The 21,727-nt window shown below is 44.3% G+C and overlaps 1 protein-coding gene across 1 annotated transcript; it reads right to left on the bottom strand.

The window, feature by feature from the left end:
• Positions 1 to 407: 407 nt before the first annotated feature.
• Positions 408 to 21,727, bottom strand: ARPC1A (actin related protein 2/3 complex subunit 1A). Its single transcript, XM_029577593.1, has 10 exons — positions 21,553 to 21,727; positions 16,559 to 16,664; positions 15,836 to 15,940; positions 14,588 to 14,810; positions 12,656 to 12,763; positions 10,317 to 10,529; positions 3,944 to 4,019; positions 2,927 to 3,120; positions 1,003 to 1,093; positions 408 to 791 (listed from the first exon to the last, which is right to left on the bottom strand). Exons 2-10 carry the CDS (start codon positions 16,620 to 16,622, stop codon positions 753 to 755), a joined length of 1,113 nt encoding a protein of 370 aa, XP_029433453.1. The 5' UTR covers positions 16,623 to 16,664; positions 21,553 to 21,727; the 3' UTR covers positions 408 to 752.

The raw sequence follows: 21,727 nt of genomic DNA on the forward strand, positions 1-21,727 counted from the left end.
AGGTTTACCGTGATTTTGGTTCAGTCCATCTGAATCATTTCCCTTGAAAACCATCTCTGGAACCAGTATCTCCCCAATACCCTCCTTAGTAAACACTAAAGCAAAGAATTAATTTAGTCTTTCAGCAACAGCCTTACCTTCCCTAACAACTTCTCTCTCTACTGACTCCTTCGCAGGTTTCCCGCTTCGGATATATTTTAAAAAGTTTTTATGATGAGTTTTTGCCTCTACGGCCAACTTAATTTCAAATTCTCTCTTAGCCTGCCTTAACCATGTTTTACACTTAACTTGACAATGCTTATGCTTTTTCCTATTTTCTTCAGATGGATTCTTCCAATTTTTGAAGGACTTTTTGGGGCTAAAATAGCTTTTGTTGGCAGGAAGCATCGCTCAGGGACAGTCTCCACTTTTTACTTACACAAGGAATGAAAACGAAAAAAAGCTTTGTGTGTGTGTGGGTTTTTTGTTTTTTTTTTTTTTATTATTTTCTAGCAGACAATTTACATAAAATACCCCTTTTAAGTTAGTGATTCATATCTTCCCACATAAAACTACTTGATGAGCAGCTTTGGTAAAGAATGGAATTAAACCAACCCAAAAACAACAAAAAACTGCACAATTGCAGCTGATCATAAAAAGTACACTTTTGTCCCACTGTATTTTTTTCCTGCACGTCTGGTTTTCTTGCCCTGTGGGAGCTCAGCAGGGCAGAGGTCATGGTGCTTGTCTTGCTGAGTGATGAACGCCCTTCCTCACATAATCCGCAAGCCTTGGATAGAGGACTCCAGGGTCTGAGGAGAGAGGAAAGTGTTGAACTGTTGATAAGCAGCATCTGCTACAGACCTTGATGGGGGCATATTCATTATGCTGCTCATTCCAGAAAGTGCTCCGATACACATTACTGAAGTCAGAATTAAGAGGAATACCAAGAAGGCAACATACACCACATCCCCTCTCCCTAAATTCAATAACAAAATTATATTCAAAGACTGCAGAGCATACCTTAAAGTCCCAGATTGTCATCGCTCCATCGATGCCAGTAGTACAGAACTTGTGGCACTCCCGCTTGTCTCCTTCATAGACAGACACTTGGCTGCAAAAGGAAGAGAAAAGACCGGCTTTGCTTTCATCTCTGTGAACTGAGAGCTCATCACAGGAACGCTTGCTCACACCCCACTCGTGTCAGTCTCGGCCCAGGATGCAGGGCAGGAATGGACTAAATGTGTTTCTGGAAGTTTTAGGAAGCCCCGCTGTGCTGTCAGAAGGGTGGTGTTCAATATTATGGAAACAGCTGGGGCCATCAGCCAATGATCTTCCGGAAAGCTGGAGGTCACAATTCCCTCAGAAGACAAGAGCGTGGGGCACACACTAGCCAGATACACTCCCTCCATCCCGCAGAACGTCACATGTACTTGCAGGAAACCGCACACGTTCTCCAATGATGGGAGAAACAGATTACTCGCTCAGCCACCTCTGATACACTCCCTCCATCCCGCAGAACGTCACATGTACTTGCAGGAAACCGCACATGTTCTCCAATGATGGGAGAAACAGATTACTCGCTCAGCCACCTCTGATACACTCCCTCCATCCGGCAGAACGTCACATGTACTTGCAGGAAACCTCACACGTTCTCCAATGATGGGAGAAACAGATTACTCGCTCAGCCACCTCTGATACACTCCCTCCATCCCGCAGAACGTCACATGTACTTGCAGGAAACCGCACACGTTCTCCAATGATGGGAGAAACAGATTACTCGCTCAGCCACCTCTTGGTGTCTCACAGACAGAGGATATCCCATCTGCTCTGTACTACAGCACATGCACTGCTACTGTTACAGGCCTGCAAATGACCTGGAGTTTGGCACTAATATTCGCAGAGCTCCAGAATAAAAGCTAAAATGCATCCGCAAGCTGCAGGAAAGGGACGCCTGGAATCCAGCAATCTCGTGCACCCCCTGGTGGCTAGTAGGGCCAGTCACATTATCTGTGCAATTTTCCTAAAAGAAAATGATTTGCAACAAATATAGAAATGTTAACTACTAGTTCAGGGTTGACAAAACTTGTCATAAACAGATCTGGATATCCTGAAAAACAGATCTGTTTGTGCCTCTTGAGGATCAACATTGGCCATTACTGTACTAGTATATCAAAAAACTTTTTTTTGATATCAAAAGTTTTTCCTTCTCTTGTAACGATCTCTATACCATGTTCCGGTTGTATGTTGTTTTTTATAGTATTCGTTTTATAGTTATATGTAAAGCCCCCTCCGCTTGGGCATCTCACTGTTTTATGTAAACCGGAGTGATTTGCATCTGATACAAGAACTTCAGTATATAAAAATTAAAAATAATAATAAAATAATAATAGTAAACTGCTCCTTGTACGAGTACAGAAATATGTCAGCCTGCGTAGGCAACGGTGCAAGTCGTTATCAACTAGGTGGCTATGCACCAGGAATATGCAGGATAGCTGTGCATGCATTGCCTCAACTGAATGCAAATCCTGTGGATATCCTGAAAACCTGACAGTGTGGTCTAAGAGAGAGCCTTCCAAATCTGTCTTGGAGAAACTCTGCCAATTAGGATAGCCACAATGAATATGCACGAGATAGTGCATACAAATCTACCTCATACATATTCATAGTGGATATCCTGAAAACCCAAGTGGCTGGGGGACCCCCAGGACAGGTTTGGGAACAGAGGTGTAGGACACTTACAAATGGCCATGGCCTTGTTTACAATCCAATACCTAGAATCAGAAGGACTACGTTAAGCCATCAATAAGAATCTGCTGTGGACCACGGTGTCCAGTTTCCCCAGATAACCCGCCCTTCATGCCTGGTGAGCTGGTCAGACTCCCCGAGGGCACGCCCTTCAAGGCTAATGCCAGACATTGCCCTGCTCTGGCTCCGAGGCACCTACGTGATGCTGTTTTGGTGCAGGGTCTCCAGGGTGGCGTTGCGGTCCTCGGTGGTGGCTCTCTTGTCCATGTTACGGAAGCGCTCCATGGCGGAAATGTTCCGCTGGATGCTTTGTTTGGGGAGGTCCAGTTTGGAGACGAAGATCAGGGAGCCCCGGTCGTCACAGTTGAATAGCATTGGACAGCAGTCGTGGCCCTGGGAAACAAAATGGGACAAAAGGTGACTGTTAAACGCCAGCCAAACAGGAGGAAGTCAATGTGCTCCAGATCAGACCCCAAGGTCACAATCTGAGCCCAATCTGGTGCCAACAAATGAAAAGTTCCTACAGATTTCTTAAATATCTCGTAAGCTTAACGTGTGCAAATGTAGGATGCAACGAATGAGAGTATTTCAGGCTGTGGTGGCAACATCAGTTCAGTTATCACCAGGGAAGTGAAGATGAGCCCCACTGTCCCCATAAAAGCCAGAGGTTAATGGTGTTCCTGCTGCTTTTTTTTTTTTATTATTATTTATGATATTCATTTATCAGCAAGAAAGCAAACTTGACAAACTCCATAGTACAGAAAAAGAAAAGGAAGCATTTCACAGTCAATCAAGTAAACTATTTGACTACGTTAATTAGACCTCATAGAGGGGACCCTTAAAGATAATTCAAAAAGTAAAACTGCAAGAGTCAGCCTTAAATTTCTCTACATAAAAAGCTGACAAATGAAGCAATGCAATGGCCATTGGAGGGGGATTACCAGAGCTCCTCAACTAATACAGATAAGGGATTGGCCACTGTTGGAGACAGGATGCTGGGCTTGATGGGCCCTTGGTCTGACCCAGTATGGCATGTTCTTATGTTCTTAAACAGATCCTGCTTGCAAGGCACAGCACACGCCTTATTCTTGCTCTCTTGCCCAGTCACTATGGAGCAGGTATTGACCAAGTACAAGATCCAGGCGTGGGAATTATTGGGATCAACTTCATGAGGTCTGAAGCGCTATCAACAATACCCCCCAAATGTCACACTTACAGCTGCCACCACACTATTCTCAGAGACAAATATCACACTCAGAAGGGGGAGGAACTCTGTCTTCAGCTGCAAAATCCTAAAGAGAAACAAACACTTGTTAACAGACGTCTGAGCGTGGATTTTTACATCTGCAGCTCTCAGCCGAGATCAGGGCAAAACCACCAGCTCTACTGTGACATGGGATGCTTTCTGCATTCAGGGTAAACAGTTATGCATTGAAACAGATATAACAGTTACTAAGCCTTTCCAAAGAGATGCAATGAAAATCTTAGAAAAACTATTTATTAAAAAAAAAAACCAAGCAAGCAGCTCAACAGTTAAATGTAAGTCCGAGTTATACTGCTTAACAAGTGCTCTCTAAAGCCTGAAAAAAGCTCACAGCGTCTCACAAAGGTTTACTGCCCGATATAAATGAGAACCGTGGACGACTGCCTGCAAAGTTTTGAGCAGTGAAAGTCTCCCATAAGAGGAGCTCAGAGTGCCTGCAGGGAAAAGCTCCAGGAGAAGCAATAGCGGGCACCCAAGAGCCACCTGGCCCACCCAGTCCTCCCCACTGTCGCCAGACGAGAGCAGGATGCTCACATGCGCACACAGACATGCACAGGAGCAGCAGAGGCAGAGGCTCCATCAGTGCCGGCAGGGTAAACAGAGCCCTCACTTCCAGCAAAGATTACAATTCTGGGAGGGGTCCAGGGACCAGCCTAGAATTTATTTTGGATGGGTGGAAGCCTTTACAGTAATGGCAAAGGGATAGGGAGCGGGCAGGGGCAAGGAACTCAGCCTGCAGAGCCGGTACTTGATTTGGACCCTTGAAAGGGATAAGAGGGAGGGGGGGGGGGGCACAGCCTGACGGGGTTTTTTGAAATTGGGGGTGGGGAGGGAGAAACAGGTCACAGGCCCATTGATATATTTTTTCTTTAATTATGACAATGCTACTTATTCAGATACCTCTGGAAATATCCAGGTAAGTTGCTACTTATTCAGATACCTCTGGAAATATCCAGGTAAGTTGCTACTTATTCAGATACCTCTGGAAATATCCAGGTAAGTTGCTACTTATTCAGATACCTCTGGAAATATCCAGGTAAGTTGCTAGTTATTCAGATACCTCTGGAAATATCCAGGTAAGTTGCTACTTATTCAGATACCTCTGGAAATATCCAGGTAAGTTGCTAGTTATTCAGATACCTCTGGAAATATCCAGGTAAGTTGCTACTTATTCAGATACCTCTGGAAATATCCAGGTAAGTTGCTACTTATTCAGATACCTCTGGAAATATCCAGGTAAGTTGCTACTTATTCAGATACCTCTGGAAATATCCAGGTAAGTTGCTACTTATTCAGATACCTCTGGAAATATCCAGGTAAGTTGCTAGTTATTCAGATACCTCTGGAAATATCCAGGTAAGTTGCTAGTTATTCAGATACCTCTGGAAATATCCAGGTAAGTTGCTACTTATTCAGATACCTCTGGAAATATCCAGGTAAGTTGCTAGTTATTCAGATACCTCTGGAAATATCCAGGTAAGTTGCTACTTATTCAGATACCTCTGGAAATATCCAGGTAAGTTGCTACCCCAAGGCTAGGTAACTAAATAAATCTACTTGGCAATGTTCAAACATAGTCTGCTCCTTTTTTTTAGTTATTTGGTTCCATGTAGCCAGCGGCGGATTCACGATGTCCGACCTGCCCGGGTATTCGCTGCCCAGTCCGGCCCAGGACACATCACATGGTCTGCCAAGCGCGGCTCTGTCACGGCCGCACATGGCAGACCACGTGACTGGAGCGATCGGCCCACCGGGAGGATGCCCGATCCCCCCTGCATGTAGCTGAAGAACTCTAGGTGAGAGAATCCAGCAGATGTTCATCCCACTGGATATACAGGACCTGTTATCCAGCTTACTGAATATACAGGGCTTATCCAGCTAACTTACTGAATCTACAGGACCAGTTATCCAGCTTACTGAATATACAGGGCTTATCCAGCTAACTTACTGAATCTACAGGACCAGTTATCCAGCTTACTGAATATACAGGGCTTATCCAGCTAACTTACTGAATCTACAGGACCAGTTATCCAGCTAACTTACTGAATCTACAGGACCAGTTATCCAGCTAACTTACTGAATCTACAGGACCAGTTATCCAGCTTACTGAATATACAGGGCTTATCCAGCTAACTTACTGAATCTACAGGACCAGTTATCCAGCTAACTTACTGAATCTACAGGACCAGTTATCCAGCTAACTTACTGAATCTACAGGACCAGTTATCCAGCTAACTTACTGAATCTACAGGACCAGTTATCCGGCTAACTTACTGAATCTACAGGACCAGTTATCCGGCTAACTTACTGAATCTACAGGACCAGTTATCCAGCTAACTTACTGAATCTACAGGACCAGTTATCCAGCTAACTTACTGAATCTACAGGACCAGTTATCCAGCTTACTGAATATACAGGGCTTATCCAGCTAACTTACTGAATCTACAGGACCAGTTATCCAGCTAACTTACTGAATCTACAGGACCAGTTATCCAGCTTACTGAATATACAGGGCTTATCCAGCTAACTTACTGAATCTACAGGACCAGTTATCCAGCTAACTTACTGAATCTACAGGACCAGTTATCCAGCTAACTTACTGAATCTACAGGACCAGTTATCCAGCTAACTTACTGAATCTACAGGACCAGTTATCCGGCTAACTTACTGAATCTACAGGACCAGTTATCCGGCTAACTTACTGAATCTACAGGACCAGTTATCCGGCTAACTTACTGAATCTACAGGACCAGTTATCCAGCTAACTTACTGAATCTACAGGACCAGTTATCCAGCTTACTGAATATACAGGGCTTATCCAGCTAACTTACTGAATCTACAGGACCAGTTATCCAGCTAACTTACTGAATCTACAGGACCAGTTATCCAGCTAACTTACTGAATCTACAGGACCAGTTATCCAGCTAACTTACTGAATCTACAGGACCAGTTATCCAGCTAACTTACTGAATCTACAGGACCAGTTATCCGGCTAACTTACTGAATCTACAGGACCAGTTATCCAGCTTACTGAATATACAGGGCTTATCCAGCTAACTTACTGAATCTACAGGACCAGTTATCCAGCTTACTGAATATACAGGGCTTATCCAGCTAACTTACTGAATCTACAGGACCAGTTATCCAGCTTACTGAATATACAGGGCTTATCCAGCTAACTTACTGAATCTACAGGACCAGTTATCCAGCTAACTTACTGAATCTACAGGACCAGTTATCCAGCAAACTTACTGAATCTACAGGACCAGTTATCCAGCTAACTTACTGAATCTACAGGGCTTATCCAGCTTACTGAATCTACAGGGCTTATCCAGCTAACTTACTGAATCTACAGGACCAGTTATCCAGCTAACTTACTGAATCTACAGGACTTATCCAGCTAACTTACTGAATCTACAGGACCAGTTATCCAGCTAACTTACTGAATCTACAGGACCAGTTATCCAGCTAACTTACTGAATCTACAGGACCAGTTATCCGGCTAACTTACTGAATCTACAGGACCAGTTATCCGGCTAACTTACTGAATCTACAGGACCAGTTATCCAGCTTACTGAATATACAGGGCTTATCCAGCTAACTTACTGAATCTACAGGACCAGTTATCCGGCTAACTTACTGAATCTACAGGACCAGTTATCCGGCTAACTTCCTGAATCTACAGGACCAGTTATCCGGCTAACTTCCTGAATCTACAGGACCAGTTATCCGGCTAACTTCCTGAATCTACAGGACCAGTTATCCGGCTAACTTACTGAATCTACAGGACCAGTTATCCGGCTAACTTACTGAATCTACAGGACCAGTTATCCGGCTAACTTACTGAATCTACAGGACCAGTTATCCGGCTAACTTACTGAATCTACAGGACCAGTTATCCGGCTAACTTACTGAATCTACAGGACCAGTTATCCGGCTAACTTACTGAATCTACAGGACCAGTTATCCGGCTAACTTACTGAATCTACAGGACCAGTTATCCAGCTAACTTACTGAATCTACAGGACCAGTTATCCAGCTTACTGAATATACAGGGCTTATCCAGCTAACTTACTGAATCTACAGGACCAGTTATCCAGCTAACTTACTGAATCTACAGGACCAGTTATCCAGCTAACTTACTGAATCTACAGGACCAGTTATCCAGCTAACTTACTGAATCTACAGGACCAGTTATCCAGCTAACTTACTGAATCTACAGGACCAGTTATCCAGCTAACTTACTGAATATGAGTGTTTGATGCTTCCGCGCTTTTCCATGGGAGAAAGAGAAAGTAAATAACATTTTGCGTCCTTTAGGAAATAATGGGAGCGCTGCACTCACAAGGAAGGCTGCCTGCACTTCCTCCTGCTCCGGAAGAGAACAGACCTCTTGGGATAGAAGCTTCAGGGAGTCGAATGAAAGCCACGTTTAGAAGGGTGGATAACCCTTTTCTGGACAAAGCCCAGTTATTCAGAGTATAGGCTGTTTCTGTCTGTTATTTAGATGGGGCCAAAAAAACCAGAGTGGTACAAAACACCAGGAACAGTAGGCGAACCTCCCCTTTTACAATACTAGATACTCAGAAAAACCTAACGTTGAAGATGGCGACTGAGCAAATAGGACCGCGAGCGTGGTGCCCTTACCTTGTGAATCTTTCCTGGAAATGTTCCTACTATAATGCCCCATTTGGTTAGAAAAAGGCGCGCCCGTGAGAAAGCCTTCCCTGGTGCCCCCACTGAGATGCCCAAAATCGGCCCGATGGACGCACACGTTCTCCGAGGAGCAGCAACATCGGGAGAGGAGACACAAGAGCAGGGAACGGGGAGAGAGAGGAGTTTAGTTCCCTGCCGGACTCCGAGACCACGATATCCCCGATGATGAGGGAGGCGCCAAGGAACCCAGCGACGCTACGAGACCCGGATGCAGACCCGGAAGCCCTGCAGGCCGAAAGTGCTGGCGGGGAGAGCCAGCCAGGGAGCCCACAAGCGGGAGGAAGTGGCGTGGAAAAACAGCCCGGAGGGCAAGGAGTGCACCTTGGAAGCCCAGACAGAGGCAAATTGGAGCCGAGTCAACCGGGGAGCACATCCAGGCCTTTGCAGATAAGTTTAAACATTTCTACTTACTCTCCACAAAGACCGGGGGCAAATAACTTTAGAATAATTATGGGAAACCATGGCTGAGCTTGGAAATTTGATGATAAAGCAGACTGAGCCATTTAAATTGAAAACCGATGACCATGAAGTTTGAATCAAATCCTTAGAAAACACGGTGAAAGTTATTAATACTCAAGAAAATGAGAAGAAAGTATTACTGGATTCCTTGAAATATAAACAAGATAATATGGTTAAAGATAACTTGGTTTTGTTAACTAAAATTGAAAATATGGAGAATTTATTAAAAAACAAGAATCTTCGAGTAATTAACTTCCCAAACATCTCTCATATAATAGCAAGAGATATGTTTGCCAAATATTTACAGGAAATCTTGAAAGTACCCATAGACCAAATTCCACCTCTCACTCGGGTATTTTATGTTCCCCTGAGAGATGATTTAAGAAAGACTTCTGGTCCTGGGAAGGAAAAAAATGGAGCCGTAGGTTTGAACCTTACGGACTTTTTGGAGTTATCAGATCAAGTCCAGGCTGAACCAGCTACATTGAAAGTTAATTTTGCTCTAGAGATGGATAAGGAATGGACTTTGAAGTTATATTTCAAACACCGCTCCGAGAAATTTATGGGGCTGCAAGTGAGAATATTTCCAGACTTGTTTAAATCTACGCAGAAAAGGAGGAAGCAACTTTTGATATTAAGGCCTCAGGTCTTACAGATGGGTTTTCCTTGTAGATGTCTAATTAAATTTAGAGATAAATCTTTCCTCTTTTTCTTGCCATCGCAATTAATACAGTTTTTACGTGACAATTCTGGAATACAGCGTGTTTGAGTTCTCAGAACTTGGCTACAATGCCTCGATAATGTCCGAGTTTGTTCCACCTCATATTACTTAGATAGCTCCTGCCGATGCTAAATGTTAAAATTATATATATTATGATTAATAAGGCCACGTGGATCTTTAATTGTGGAATTGAAATGTATACATAGTTGGCATTTTTTCCTTTTTATAATTCTTTTTTTTTTTTGTTTGTTGTGAGAATTTATGTATGTATGCATCTGATTGAATGTCAGGGGAATTATCTTGTTATAATTGTTAAAAATAAATAAAGAATAAATAATAAAAAAAAACAAAACCCAGTGTTTGACTGCTGATGGCCACTTGGAGGCCTAAACTGCTAGTAATGAATTTGAGCCCAATAGAAATACTTACGCCATATTCTTGGAGGCGTCAGCCACCGACACGGTACTGTCATGGCTGACCCAGGCAAGGCGGTTACCGCTGGCTGAGAAACTGACACTGTGAACCCATCCCCCACTCCCAGCCCCTCCAAACTCCGACATCAGCTGACCGAATGGCATCTTGGAGCCCCACGGTGTGCTGGCCGGCTTCTCATCCACTTCTTTAATGTACGCAGAAAACACTCTGTTTAAAAAAAAAAAAAGACACCACATCAGCAAACTCCCCACTCACAGCATTTTTATCTTCTTTCTAAATGGAGATGGAGAGAGGAAAGAGCCGGGACTCAGACTATAGACTGTTTACCCAAACGAAGCACACAGATCTTGCCAGGGCATTTGTGAGAGCTCAGCAGAAGAGAGTTGTGAGAAAATGTGCAAGCAATTTGTTTGCTTCTAAAAATAAGCGTGTTGCTCAACACACAAAGGAGTCACACGTGCTAAAACGTCTATTTTAAAGAAACAAGAGAACATTTCTCGGCTGGTAAAAGCAGGAATGAATGCATGCCTTTAGCACGATTCAGATCTTACCTGTCAGACAGATAAACGATCCTTACAATCCGCGGTCACCTTACAACTTGTGTTGTGGCCTGTGGAGTAGGTTGAGTGCCCACTTAAAACAACCACTAGCCCAGATGATTCAGTTTTGATGAAAACACGCAGACCTTCCAAAAGCTATGGGAAACGTAACTGCTTGCCTTTCCTCTATTCAAAACTGGGCTAAATACAACAAACTATCTGAACCCAAGCAAAATGGAGATTCTGGGGGTTCAAAATTCAAGCGGCCAGGTCACCGATCTCAAAAGCTCGTTTGGAAGCCATGAGTTCCTTTCAAAACTACAGGTAAGGAGCCTTGGGATTCGGTTGGATTTGACACTATGTATCCTCAAATTCTTTTAAAAGTTGCTTTTATCTTCGTCAACTGTTTAAATTTCAACCATGCAACGAGAAGGAGAGCTTGGTCATGATAATCCGGGCTATAACATCACAGTTTGACTAATGAGGAATTTACAGCAGCTTCAATTAATACAGCGTGCGCATGTCAGAGGGCGGCCAGGGGCTGGAACAGATCTACATTTTTACCAATGCTCTACAGGGCCAAATTTAAAATTCTGACTCTGGTTTTCAAGGCTCTGATGCAGTATAGCTGAGGGCCAGGTGTCTTTTTATATTCTCTCTAGGCCTATACGGTCATCTCAGGAAGCCTTCCTAAATCACTTCTCTGCTGAAAGAAAATCAAGCCGTCCATAGGTTGTCAGCAAGCCTTTACAGGAGCGCTATCTTGCAGTAGAACTATGCCTAACCCAGGATTACGTCAGGCTTTTAACTCATAGAGCTACCAACTCCCTGCCTTAGGTGTTCAGCCGGGTACGAGTTTGAAACCAGAGTTGATAGCTATGGTTTCCCTAGAACAATTATCAAACCTGGGCTAGTATTTCAATGACCCTTGGTTCTTTCCCACTATGCATTACATATGAAATCTAGACAATTCACATCATCTTGGATCTTCTCTCATATATGTGGGTCTTGCTTTCTTCTTTCTACTACGGGCTGCTGGCATCTGAGGTGTCAACTGTTTTTGTCTTGTTTTTTCTATGCTCTGTGCTGCAGGTACAGAGTCTTTGTAAGTGAATTTTGCATTTAGGTTGTTTATCGCACATTAGGATCTGCAAGGTCTGCATTATCTCTCCATGTCTGCTTGTTATTTAATAAGCTGTACACTGCCTTGGGTGATATTCTTTCAAAATGGCAGGAAATACATTAAAAATGAAATTCTGGAGGAGACGCGAGATGCTCCTACATCTATACGCTGCATGACAAGAGCTGACCGCTCTCCGTGGATCTGTCTTGCCTCTCAGCTATACTGACTTTGCAGAATAATGATCTCGTGTGAAGGGGACGTATCGTAGTACAATGTCTCAGGTGCTGCATGTCCCTGCAACAATTAAAGTGTGTGTGACGCAGCAGGACTGTTTACAAGACACTCAGAAGCAGGCCAGGCATACATAACCAGAGGCACCGTTCTGGACGCCACCGAGACATTTCTTTACATTCAAACGACTTACACGCTAACCTTCCCACACATCTTCTCACTAGTCACACTTTCAGTGGGTACTCAAGAGCAATGCAGTCCCATAGGACGTGTAGGGCTTTTGATGTTTCAACAATGAAAAATTCAGTTTTATTTTTAGCAACTGAATACTTCAGGCTTTAACACAATCCCTTAACCCACATAGCAGTAGGAGCTCCCCCCGCCCCCAGCTAGAGTTTCACATAATTCGTACCTTCCAAGGGCCTTTTGCTCAATCTCACCTGCATTTGAAGTCGCAGGAGCCGGCAGCCAGCAGTACGTTGTTGGGGTGCCAGTCCAGGCTCAGCACGGTGGAGCGAATGGGCTTCTTGATGTGTTTGCTCACCCACCTGAAGGAAAAGAAATGGAACCAAGATGCAGATAATGAGGCAGAGCCTCGGGGTTATTAGGTGAGACTGTCTGGCTGAACTCCATGCTCAGACAGACATAAGCAGCCGAATCAATATCACAGAATACAAGCGCGTCCCCTCTCACCCTCGGCGACAGCCTTAACCCATCAGCCCTGCTCTCAACCAAGCTGCTTTTTTTTTTTTTTTTAAAGCAACAGCAACCAAGCAGCTCCGAGAAAAAGATATACGTACTTTCCTGCTTCTGGCTGTTGGTGGAAGGTGAGAAAGCCTCAAAGGGAGCGATGGATCCAGGACCCCTGGCTTTCCCCCCCTCTGGAAGTAAAGGGCCGAGCCAGAACAGGGATTACCAACGCCCCCTGCTCAACCCGAGGGGTGGCCCACAAAGGAACCTAACAGCTTGGGGAGCCCCAGTCTTCACTCTTAAAATCCTTTTTTCTTTTCAATAATTTCCAGACTGCAGGTCTGCACCTCTACCATCTGCTGGAGAAGGAGCAATACTGAGGGACTGCAGGTGGCACTCTCGGGTATGCAGCAGTGCCTGAAAAGTTTTTATTCTCGGCCTCCATCTGCTGGAAGGGATGCAAAACCCACTTGTCTGGACTGATCTGGGGCATGAACAGGAATACAAAATTAAACCAGGTCCTTGCAGAGATCAACCACCAGACAACATTAGGAAAAAGATGAAGCAAACCTGGCACCAGAAGAAAGTGCTGGGGGACTTAGTCTTCTGGGCCGATTCATGGACTTTTTCCGTTCTAGCAGTTGCAAGAAATTAAGCCCTTGACCAAAGGATTTGCTATTTGCAAATTCTTTGTACTCTTTGATGCAGCTTCGTCCAATTTATAAATCTAGCCTCAAGGTCACAAATTCAAACCAAGGTCAGGAGGCCATAGAGCAAAAACTGATGCTTGAAGATTTGACAGATTTACAAACATTTTATAATCTGCCTTTTCCTAAGGTGATCTGAAGGTGGACTTCAATCAAAAAGTACAATTACACAGTTTCATCACATTGGCCACAAGGGAGGACATAACTGAAGAAGTCACGATACGAGGTGGGTTTACATGGGCTTGGGATGTAGCAGAACAAGAGTAATGGAGAGCCAAATATGCCGTCTAAATTTCCCCTTCCCTATTACCTAGCTTGCAATTCTCAGTGCCTTGGACACTGTGTCCTGTATACGTTGCTCTTCATGTTAATCCCTAGAAGAGGAGGTACCCAGAAATTCAACTTATCTGATGCTAAATGCAACACCACAGCAACTTACATATTACCCTAAACTTCCTCTGCACACCAAGCAGCACAAAACCTCATATTAGTCTGAGACTGAAGAAATGTCTCTGTGGACAGTGGGAGCTGCCACATTCCCTCCCTGTTGGATAAGTAAACCAGCGCACTGTTCCACAGCCCGAATTTTACTGGGCACGGTTCAAAGAAGCAGCAGACTTCTCTCTCTGAACGGCCGTCTACTGGCGACAGCTAAAATCAGGTCAAGAAGAGCGAGCTGTAGCTTTATGTCATCCATTACACCTTAAAAACAAACTTCGTACACCTGAAAGGCATCAGAATGAGTGTGCCAAAAACATTCAGCTCTGCCCACACGTCTTAGCTTGGTTTTGGGGGGCATATGTTACAATAGTTAGAGAATTGTATCTGTAGAAAGGCCAACATGAGGACAGACATACACTAAGAGTGCAGAAAACAAGCAAGTCTGAGGCACGTCATCCTGGATGAACCTTTCAGATGTCGATCCGGGGGTGCGCTGCCTTCATTACCCAAGATCCTCAGAGGCGTTCTGCTCACCAGTCGTTTTCTGACTCAAAGTAGCAGACTGATATGAGTCGAGCGCCACTGCCGACAGCAAATTTATTCTCCAGGGGAGACCACTTCACGAAGGTGGCTGCACGGTTAATTCTCAGGATCACCAGGGTGGGTTTCCACACGCCATCTTTCTGACTCCAAACATAGGCATTACGGTCTGCACCACAAGTCACAATGCGATCGCTTTTCGGAGCCCAATCGATACCTGAAATTTAGAACTTACAGTCAATGCTTTTTGGCCCTGAAAACTTCTCCCTTCAGGTATCCGGTCACTTCAAATACAGCTTAAGGATTTTCAAACCTTCACATTTGGGTCCCCAACATCTCCCCTCCTTCTGTATTTCCCTCTTTTGAAAACCTTTTTTGCTATGGCTGCTCCTAAGTCCACCTCCTCAGAGCTTCCTCGTGATCCCCTGTTCTAGAATTTCCTTTTAAAAAAAAACTTCCACCACCTTTCAGATACCCGAATGCCTATTATATCTCCCGTCTCTCCTCTCCGATCTTCAAGTCTCATCTTACAGGCATTTTGTTGCAGACCACCCCCATTTTTGGAACTCCCCTAGCCTAATTCTTTTCAGAAGAACTGGACACAGTAATCCAGGTGAGGTCTCATTGGTATGACCTGCAGAACAGCATTCTCTTCCCTTCTTCTACTGCTTTTGCCTCTCCCAATGCACCCTGGCATCCCTCTGGCTCTAGCCAAACGAGCTGGTACAATTGCTATTTATAAGGTTTGCTTTGGCACAGGCAAACTAGGGAGTCACTTGACTTCTTTGATCTTGGAGGGTGGGAAAGAAGTCAATCAAGCAGCCGTGGCAATCTGCTGGAATGACTCAAGTTTTACAATCATTATGAAGCATATAAATAAACTGCAACAAAGAGTCGAGCGAGAAACATCAGTAGGTGGTTAATGCCTGTGTTTGGTAAGTGAGTGCTTTTATCAAACACAATTGTAGCTATCCCATTATACAAGCAGATTTCTATTCTACTCAGAAATCTTAAAAGTGCAAAGGGCTCAAGCTAGGAGGCACTTGTGCATTCCTATCAGAAAGAATTTATAAATGCTTCTTTAAAAATGTCCTGTTACTAAGGTAATGCCATACCCTGAAAATCAGAGGTCACAAGATAAGCAAAACCCATTTATAAAGCATATTCCCTTTACATTCCTTCTGCACATTGAGGGCTGCTCTCTGCAACTCTAACATTTGACTCCCTTGATTATTTCCTTACCTGTTATGTGGCCGTTGTGTTCCTTCAGCTCGTGGGCTTTTACCCACTGGTTCCCACTCTTCTTGTAGATGTGAACCTCATGGTTGTTGGGACTGATAGCAATCTCTAACATAACAAAAGAAAATGAAAAATAAAATACTGAAATATAAATATTTTATTTATCTACACTAGAGCCCCATTTGACAACTGCATCTTACTATTCCCCAAAAGAAAATTTATATAAAAAAAGGTTTTACGATTGTGTGTTTGCATCTAAATTATCCTCTATTTCAATCAAAATAAATGTGATGAAAATTTTCTAACTTCAAAAACCTATATTTGAAATAAAACCATGTAACATGGAGTAGCAGGCTATGTACCAGAGAAGCCAAGGCTCAAATCCCACTGCCACTCCCTGTGATTTGAGCGAGTCACTTTACCCACCATTCCCTCAGGAACAAAGTTAGACTATAACCCTCTGGGAACAGAGAAATAACTATAATACCTGAATGCAAGACATAAAACTATATAATGTAGTCTCAATTCACTGGTTCATGGTCCTTCCGATACTTGCAATTCCAGGTAACCACCACTAATTATTCATTCCTGTTCCAGATGAGCAGGCAGAACCCCTGATCAATAAGGAATCGGTCATTACAGAGTTCCACATGATGTGCTTCTTAACTGGATCATACACAGGTAATTAGTACATGATTTATAGTTATCAATCTACTTGCTACTTACGAGTGCGATCTCTGTTCCAGGCATGGCAGGTGATTGGCTCTAGTAAAAACTGATGCAAGGACATAGTGGGCAACCGTTTTCTTTAATTGTTTCCGGAAGGAAAAGGCTGAAATTATATGAATAAAATATGAATATTTTAAAATACATCAGAGAATGTAAACTAAAATGCTGGGCATTGTTGCACTAATTCTGAAGTCCAGAACAAATATTTCTGCACAGTAAGGTATGTAATGGATCCAGAGATAAGATGTTTGTCAGCAAAACCGACCACACGCACCACTGTAAGAGAACTGAACCTGAAGCCAAGACAAATACATTTCAGAGTGGACCAGCCAGTACTGCAGCAGGACATGCACAGAAGTCAAATTCGGTTTTAATTAGCCATTTTGCCAGATCCATTTCTTTTTTTCAGTCATTCCAATTGACTGCCAAGTATCAGTTGGCATGTGGTTTCCCACAAAAATGCCTTTAGTAAATGTATTTTTGTTCCTACAAGCATATGATGAAGTGCATGCAATGATGTAATTCCAAAAAGACTCACACCCATGTCATTTTAAGATTACAACCTACCCATTTATGGTTGTTGCTGTTAGCATGAGGGTGGGGACCATAATACAAGGTAGAAATTCAGCGTCATGGAGAAAATGAATAATAATCCACGGCAGTAAATGAATGACATGCTTTAGTGAATTCAAAAACGTCCTGAGCTCTGATGGTAAACAGTAAGTGCTGGATCTGAATTAGGGCTGCATCTGAGAGAAAACACCATACTGTGGACTGAAGTTTACAAATATTTTGAACATGAGTTTACAATATTAAAATTAATGTTGGTTTCTAAAGCAGTTTTCACAGCAACTCACAACTCATGGTACAATCAAGTGAGTAATGAAAGGCATATATAGAGAGCAGAAAAACACAAAGTAGGTCAATAATCAGAAAAAGTTCACGAAACAAAACTATTGAGCAAATTAGTTTGTTTTGAATTTAATTTTAAAATATATGCCACTGAATTGTCCATAGAATATTCACAGGTAAGTGCATTTTATGCACATATATGGCTTTTTAAAATTGCTCCAATAATATTTTATGCACACGTGGAGCTCCTTTGAAAACTACCTCTTTAGTAAACAGGGCCCTAAGCTCATACCAAAGTGAACAATTGGGTGTTTTGAAAGCAGATCCTGATGGAGTTGATTTAATATCAGACGGAAATGGTTTTAATTAGTAATGAGAGAAAAAAAAAGACAAAGATTACAGAAGAGCCAAAGAGGAATCAATACAGAGCAAACTGTGACAAACATCTATGACAGGTTTTCAAAGAAAAAGCAGGAATGGCTTTAGTGGCAGTGGCTCTCTGTGTGAGCACGGGAAAGAGTGCCCAAAGCTCCCCCCAAAGCTGCAGTGCCATCCTGCTTGCCCCCCCCCCCCCCCCCCCCCACCTGCTGTGGAATTCTAGTTTCTATTAATTTATTTAAAAGATGTGTTACCCACCCTTCCCTGCCTACATCTGTGAAGCAGCAGCAGCTTGGGCGATCACACAGGTCACATATCCCTAAAGCCAGTCATGACAACAAACTGGAAAAGTGCACCCTTCTAGTGCAATACAAGAAAGGCACATTTCCTAGTCATTTTGTATTTTAGGATCTGGCTACTGCCAGCTCTTATCAAATCACATATGGTATACAGGCATACAGGAAGGAAGAACAGTTAAGTGCCTTTGCAAAATGCACAATATAGCTAGAACAGCAGCTTGCCTTAACAGCTTTGGGGCCAGTAAAACAAAATGACAAATGTTTGATGTCTTGAAATGGGGAATGTAGCAAGTTGTAACTGCTACAGTATTATAAGGTTTGCATGATAAATCAGTAGTACACATTATATTGAGATTAGAGCTGATTTTTCACAAAGGAGAATGAGAAACAGCAGAAGTGGCACATACATGAGGAAGTATGAGAAGTGGCAAATCCATATTCAGCTGAAGGAATTTGGCTGATGTCCAGCCAGACGGCAGAGTAAAATATTGCCCGTGATATCCAAAGCAACTGATGGGTATCTGAATGAAGGGCAGGACAGAGATTGGAGAAGAGCGGTGGTGGTCCCGCTTCACAAGAGTGGGAACAGAGAGGAGGCTGGTAACTACAGACCGGTTAGCCTCACTTCAGTGGTGGGAAAAGTAATGGAGTCACTGTTGAAAGAGAGAATTGTGAACTATCTACAGTCTGGAGATTTGCTGGATCAGAGGCAGCATGGATTCACCAGGGGAAGATCCTGTCAGACAAATCTGATTGACGTTTTTGACTGGGTAACCAAGGAATTGGATCAAGAAAGAGCGCTCAATGTCATCTACTTGGATTTCAGCAAAGCTTTTGATACGGTTCCGCACAGGAGACTGGTGAATAAAACGAGAAGCTTAGGAGTGAGTGCCGAGGTGGTGGCCTGGATTGCAAACTGGTTGACGGACAGAAGACAATGTGTGATGGTAAATGGAACTTTCTCTGAAGACAGAGCGGTTTTAAGTGGTGTACCGCAAGGATCGGTGTTGGGACCGGTCCTGTTCAATATCTTTGTGAGCGACATTGCGGCAGAATATAAGGTAAGATTTGTCTTTTTGCGGACGACACTAAGATCTGCAACAGAGTGGACACGCCGGAAGGAGTGGAGAGAATGAGACGGGATTTAAGGAAACTGGAAGAGTGGTCGAAGATATGGCAGCTGAGATTCAATGCCAAGAAGTGCAAAGTCATGCATATGGGGAGTGGAAATCCGAATGAACTGTATTCGATGGGGGGGGGGGGGAGGCTGATGTGCACAGAGCAGGAGAGAGACCTTGGGGTGATAATGTCTAATGATAAGAAGTCTGCGAAACAATGCGACAAGGCGATAGCAAAAGCCAGAAGAATGCTGGGCTGCATAGAGAGAGGAATAACCAGTAAGAAAAGGGAAGTGATTATGCCCTTGTACAAGTCCTTGGTGAGGCCTCACCTGGAGTACTGTGTTCAGTTCTGGAGACCGTATCTACAAAGAGACAAGGACAAGTTGGAGGCGGTACAGAGAAGGGCGACCAGGAAGGTGGAGGGTCTTCATCGAATGACATACGAGGAGAGATTGAAGAATCTAAATATGTACACCCTGGAGGAAAGGAGGAGCAGGGGTGATATGATTCAGACTTTCAGATACTTGAAAGGCTTTAACGATCCTAAGACAATGACAAACCTTTTCCATCAGAAAAAAATTAGCAGAACCAGAGGTCATGAGCTGAGGCTCCAGGGAGAAAGACTATTTCGTCACGGAGAGGGTGGTGGATGCCTGGAATGCCCTTCCGGAGGAAGTGGTGAAGACCAGAACTGTGAAGGACTTCAAAGGGGCGTGGGATAAACACTGTGGATCCATCAAGTCTAGAGGACGTGAATAAAGAGCATACAGAATGCTGAACAAGCAACAGCCCTCAGAATAAAAGAACAGGAAGCCACTGCTGCCACAGCTGCCGCCGAAGTGCGCAGAAAGGCTGTTGCAGTAAAAGGGAGAAACAGCAGCCCTTGAAGCCCTAATTAAAAGTCTTGTTGTGGGGGGGTGGAGAGTTGTCACAGCCATGAAAAGTAGCAGACACAGGGATCAACAACAGGGGCCCGCAAGCCCAAGGGTGGAAGGAGGCGGCAGAACACTGCACGGAGCGGCAGTAGCCACAGAGGCATTCACGGAGCAGGATGCCAGTGGTCGGTGTCCACCTTCACGGAGCGGAAGGATGGAGTGGCATTCACGGAGCGGGATGCCAATGGTATACCACCTTCACGGAGCAGAAGGATGGAAGGCTGCCATCTCCCAAATAATAAAAAAAACCAGGGGTGGGTAAGAGTATGTAAAATTACCGGTGAGGTCATAGGCTATAGGTATTGCCAATTACTAGACTTGTTCAATATTTGTTTGTTAATGTGGCTCACGGAAATGGGGGCTACTACCTGGAGATAATATCCTTGTTCAGTGTACATACACACGGTTGTGACTCCATCATTGCTCTGGGCTTCAACGGCAAGAGGTAATGTGGAAGAAAAAAAAAGATACATGGCTTGCTGGGCAGACTGGATGGGCCGTTTGGTCTTCTTCTGCCGCCATTTCTATGTTTATATGACTTCTGTATACTGCAAGAATGAATAAATAAAGCTGGGAAAAGGAAGTCTGGCCATCAGCTGGGATGGGTCCTTGTTAGCCTAAGAGTTACAACCCTAAAAATATTGCTGGGCAGACAGACTACAATGGTCCATCCTATCTGCTGTCAGATACCACGCCATCTGGGTTTATTGTGTTGTAGCATATTACAATAGATTATATATAAACAATAGTTAAGTAGACCTTGGCCTGTTTCCATATGCTAATACACCTTTCGCTTACAGTTCTTTCTACCTCTTTGGGCTTCCAGCTCAGATGAAACTGGACTACTGAGCATATAGTACAAGAAAGATTCACTTGCAGCTTTCCTGCGTCCTCTCCCCTGTTTCTAACCTTCTTTCCCCTCCAGCCCAGCTATAACACAGATAATCCTTTCCCAAACTGTGTGTTGACCAAAAATATGAATATTATTCTTAGAAACCATTGTGATCTTCATTTGGAGCGACTGCATATGACAAAATAATCGCGCAGTCAGTGACTAAGGTGCCAGCTCCATACACTGAACTCGGGCTGGGCATGGCCCCAGACTCAGGGCGACTCCCTGGGCCGGCGGCAGCGGTCCGGGACCCATCATCCCGCCTCCGGCCCACGATCAGGTGAGGCCTGCGCTCCTGATGACAAACGCCATGGCCCAGGTCCCACCGCACCCACGCTTGCCGGAAGGGAAGGCGAAGGGCATCGGCGGCAATGACGGGCCCCGGCCGGGCACCACGGGCTATCCGTGCTCAGTAGCCGCAGCGGCTCTAATACGACCCTCGACCGAGCAGGACGGTTCCCGCTACCGCGGGAGGGCGGTGGGCGGCCCCCCGGTCCTCCTCATCCGTACTTACCTGCGGGAGAAAGGCGGCGAAGCTCAGGGCAGGCCTGAATTCGCGGACTCTGGTCAGTCGACGCGAATTCACTCCGAGCGGGGACGGCGGCGGCAGCAGCGGCGGCTACGAACAGACACCGAATGACAAGGAAGCCAGGAAATGGGAGCGGCGCCTGCGCGCTGGCAGCCAGTCG

The sequence above is a fragment of the Rhinatrema bivittatum genome, chromosome 14, assembly GCF_901001135.1.
Source record: "Rhinatrema bivittatum chromosome 14, aRhiBiv1.1, whole genome shotgun sequence".
In the NCBI taxonomy this organism is placed as follows: Eukaryota; Metazoa; Chordata; class Amphibia; order Gymnophiona; family Rhinatrematidae; genus Rhinatrema; species Rhinatrema bivittatum.

Excerpts from the sequence above, each read along its gene's own strand:
- ARPC1A (XM_029577593.1), bottom strand. The coding sequence starts at position 16,622 with ATGTCCTTGCATCAGTTTTTACTAGAGCCAATCACCTGCCATGCCTGG. Across the intron at positions 10,530-12,655 it reads TCCTGCGACTTCAAATGCAG|AGTGTTTTCTGCGTACATTA; the intron begins GTGAGATTGAGC and ends TTTTTTAAACAG. Across the intron at positions 3,121-3,943 it reads AGAATAGTGTGGTGGCAGCT|GGCCACGACTGCTGTCCAAT; the intron begins GTAAGTGTGACA and ends TTTGTTTCCCAG.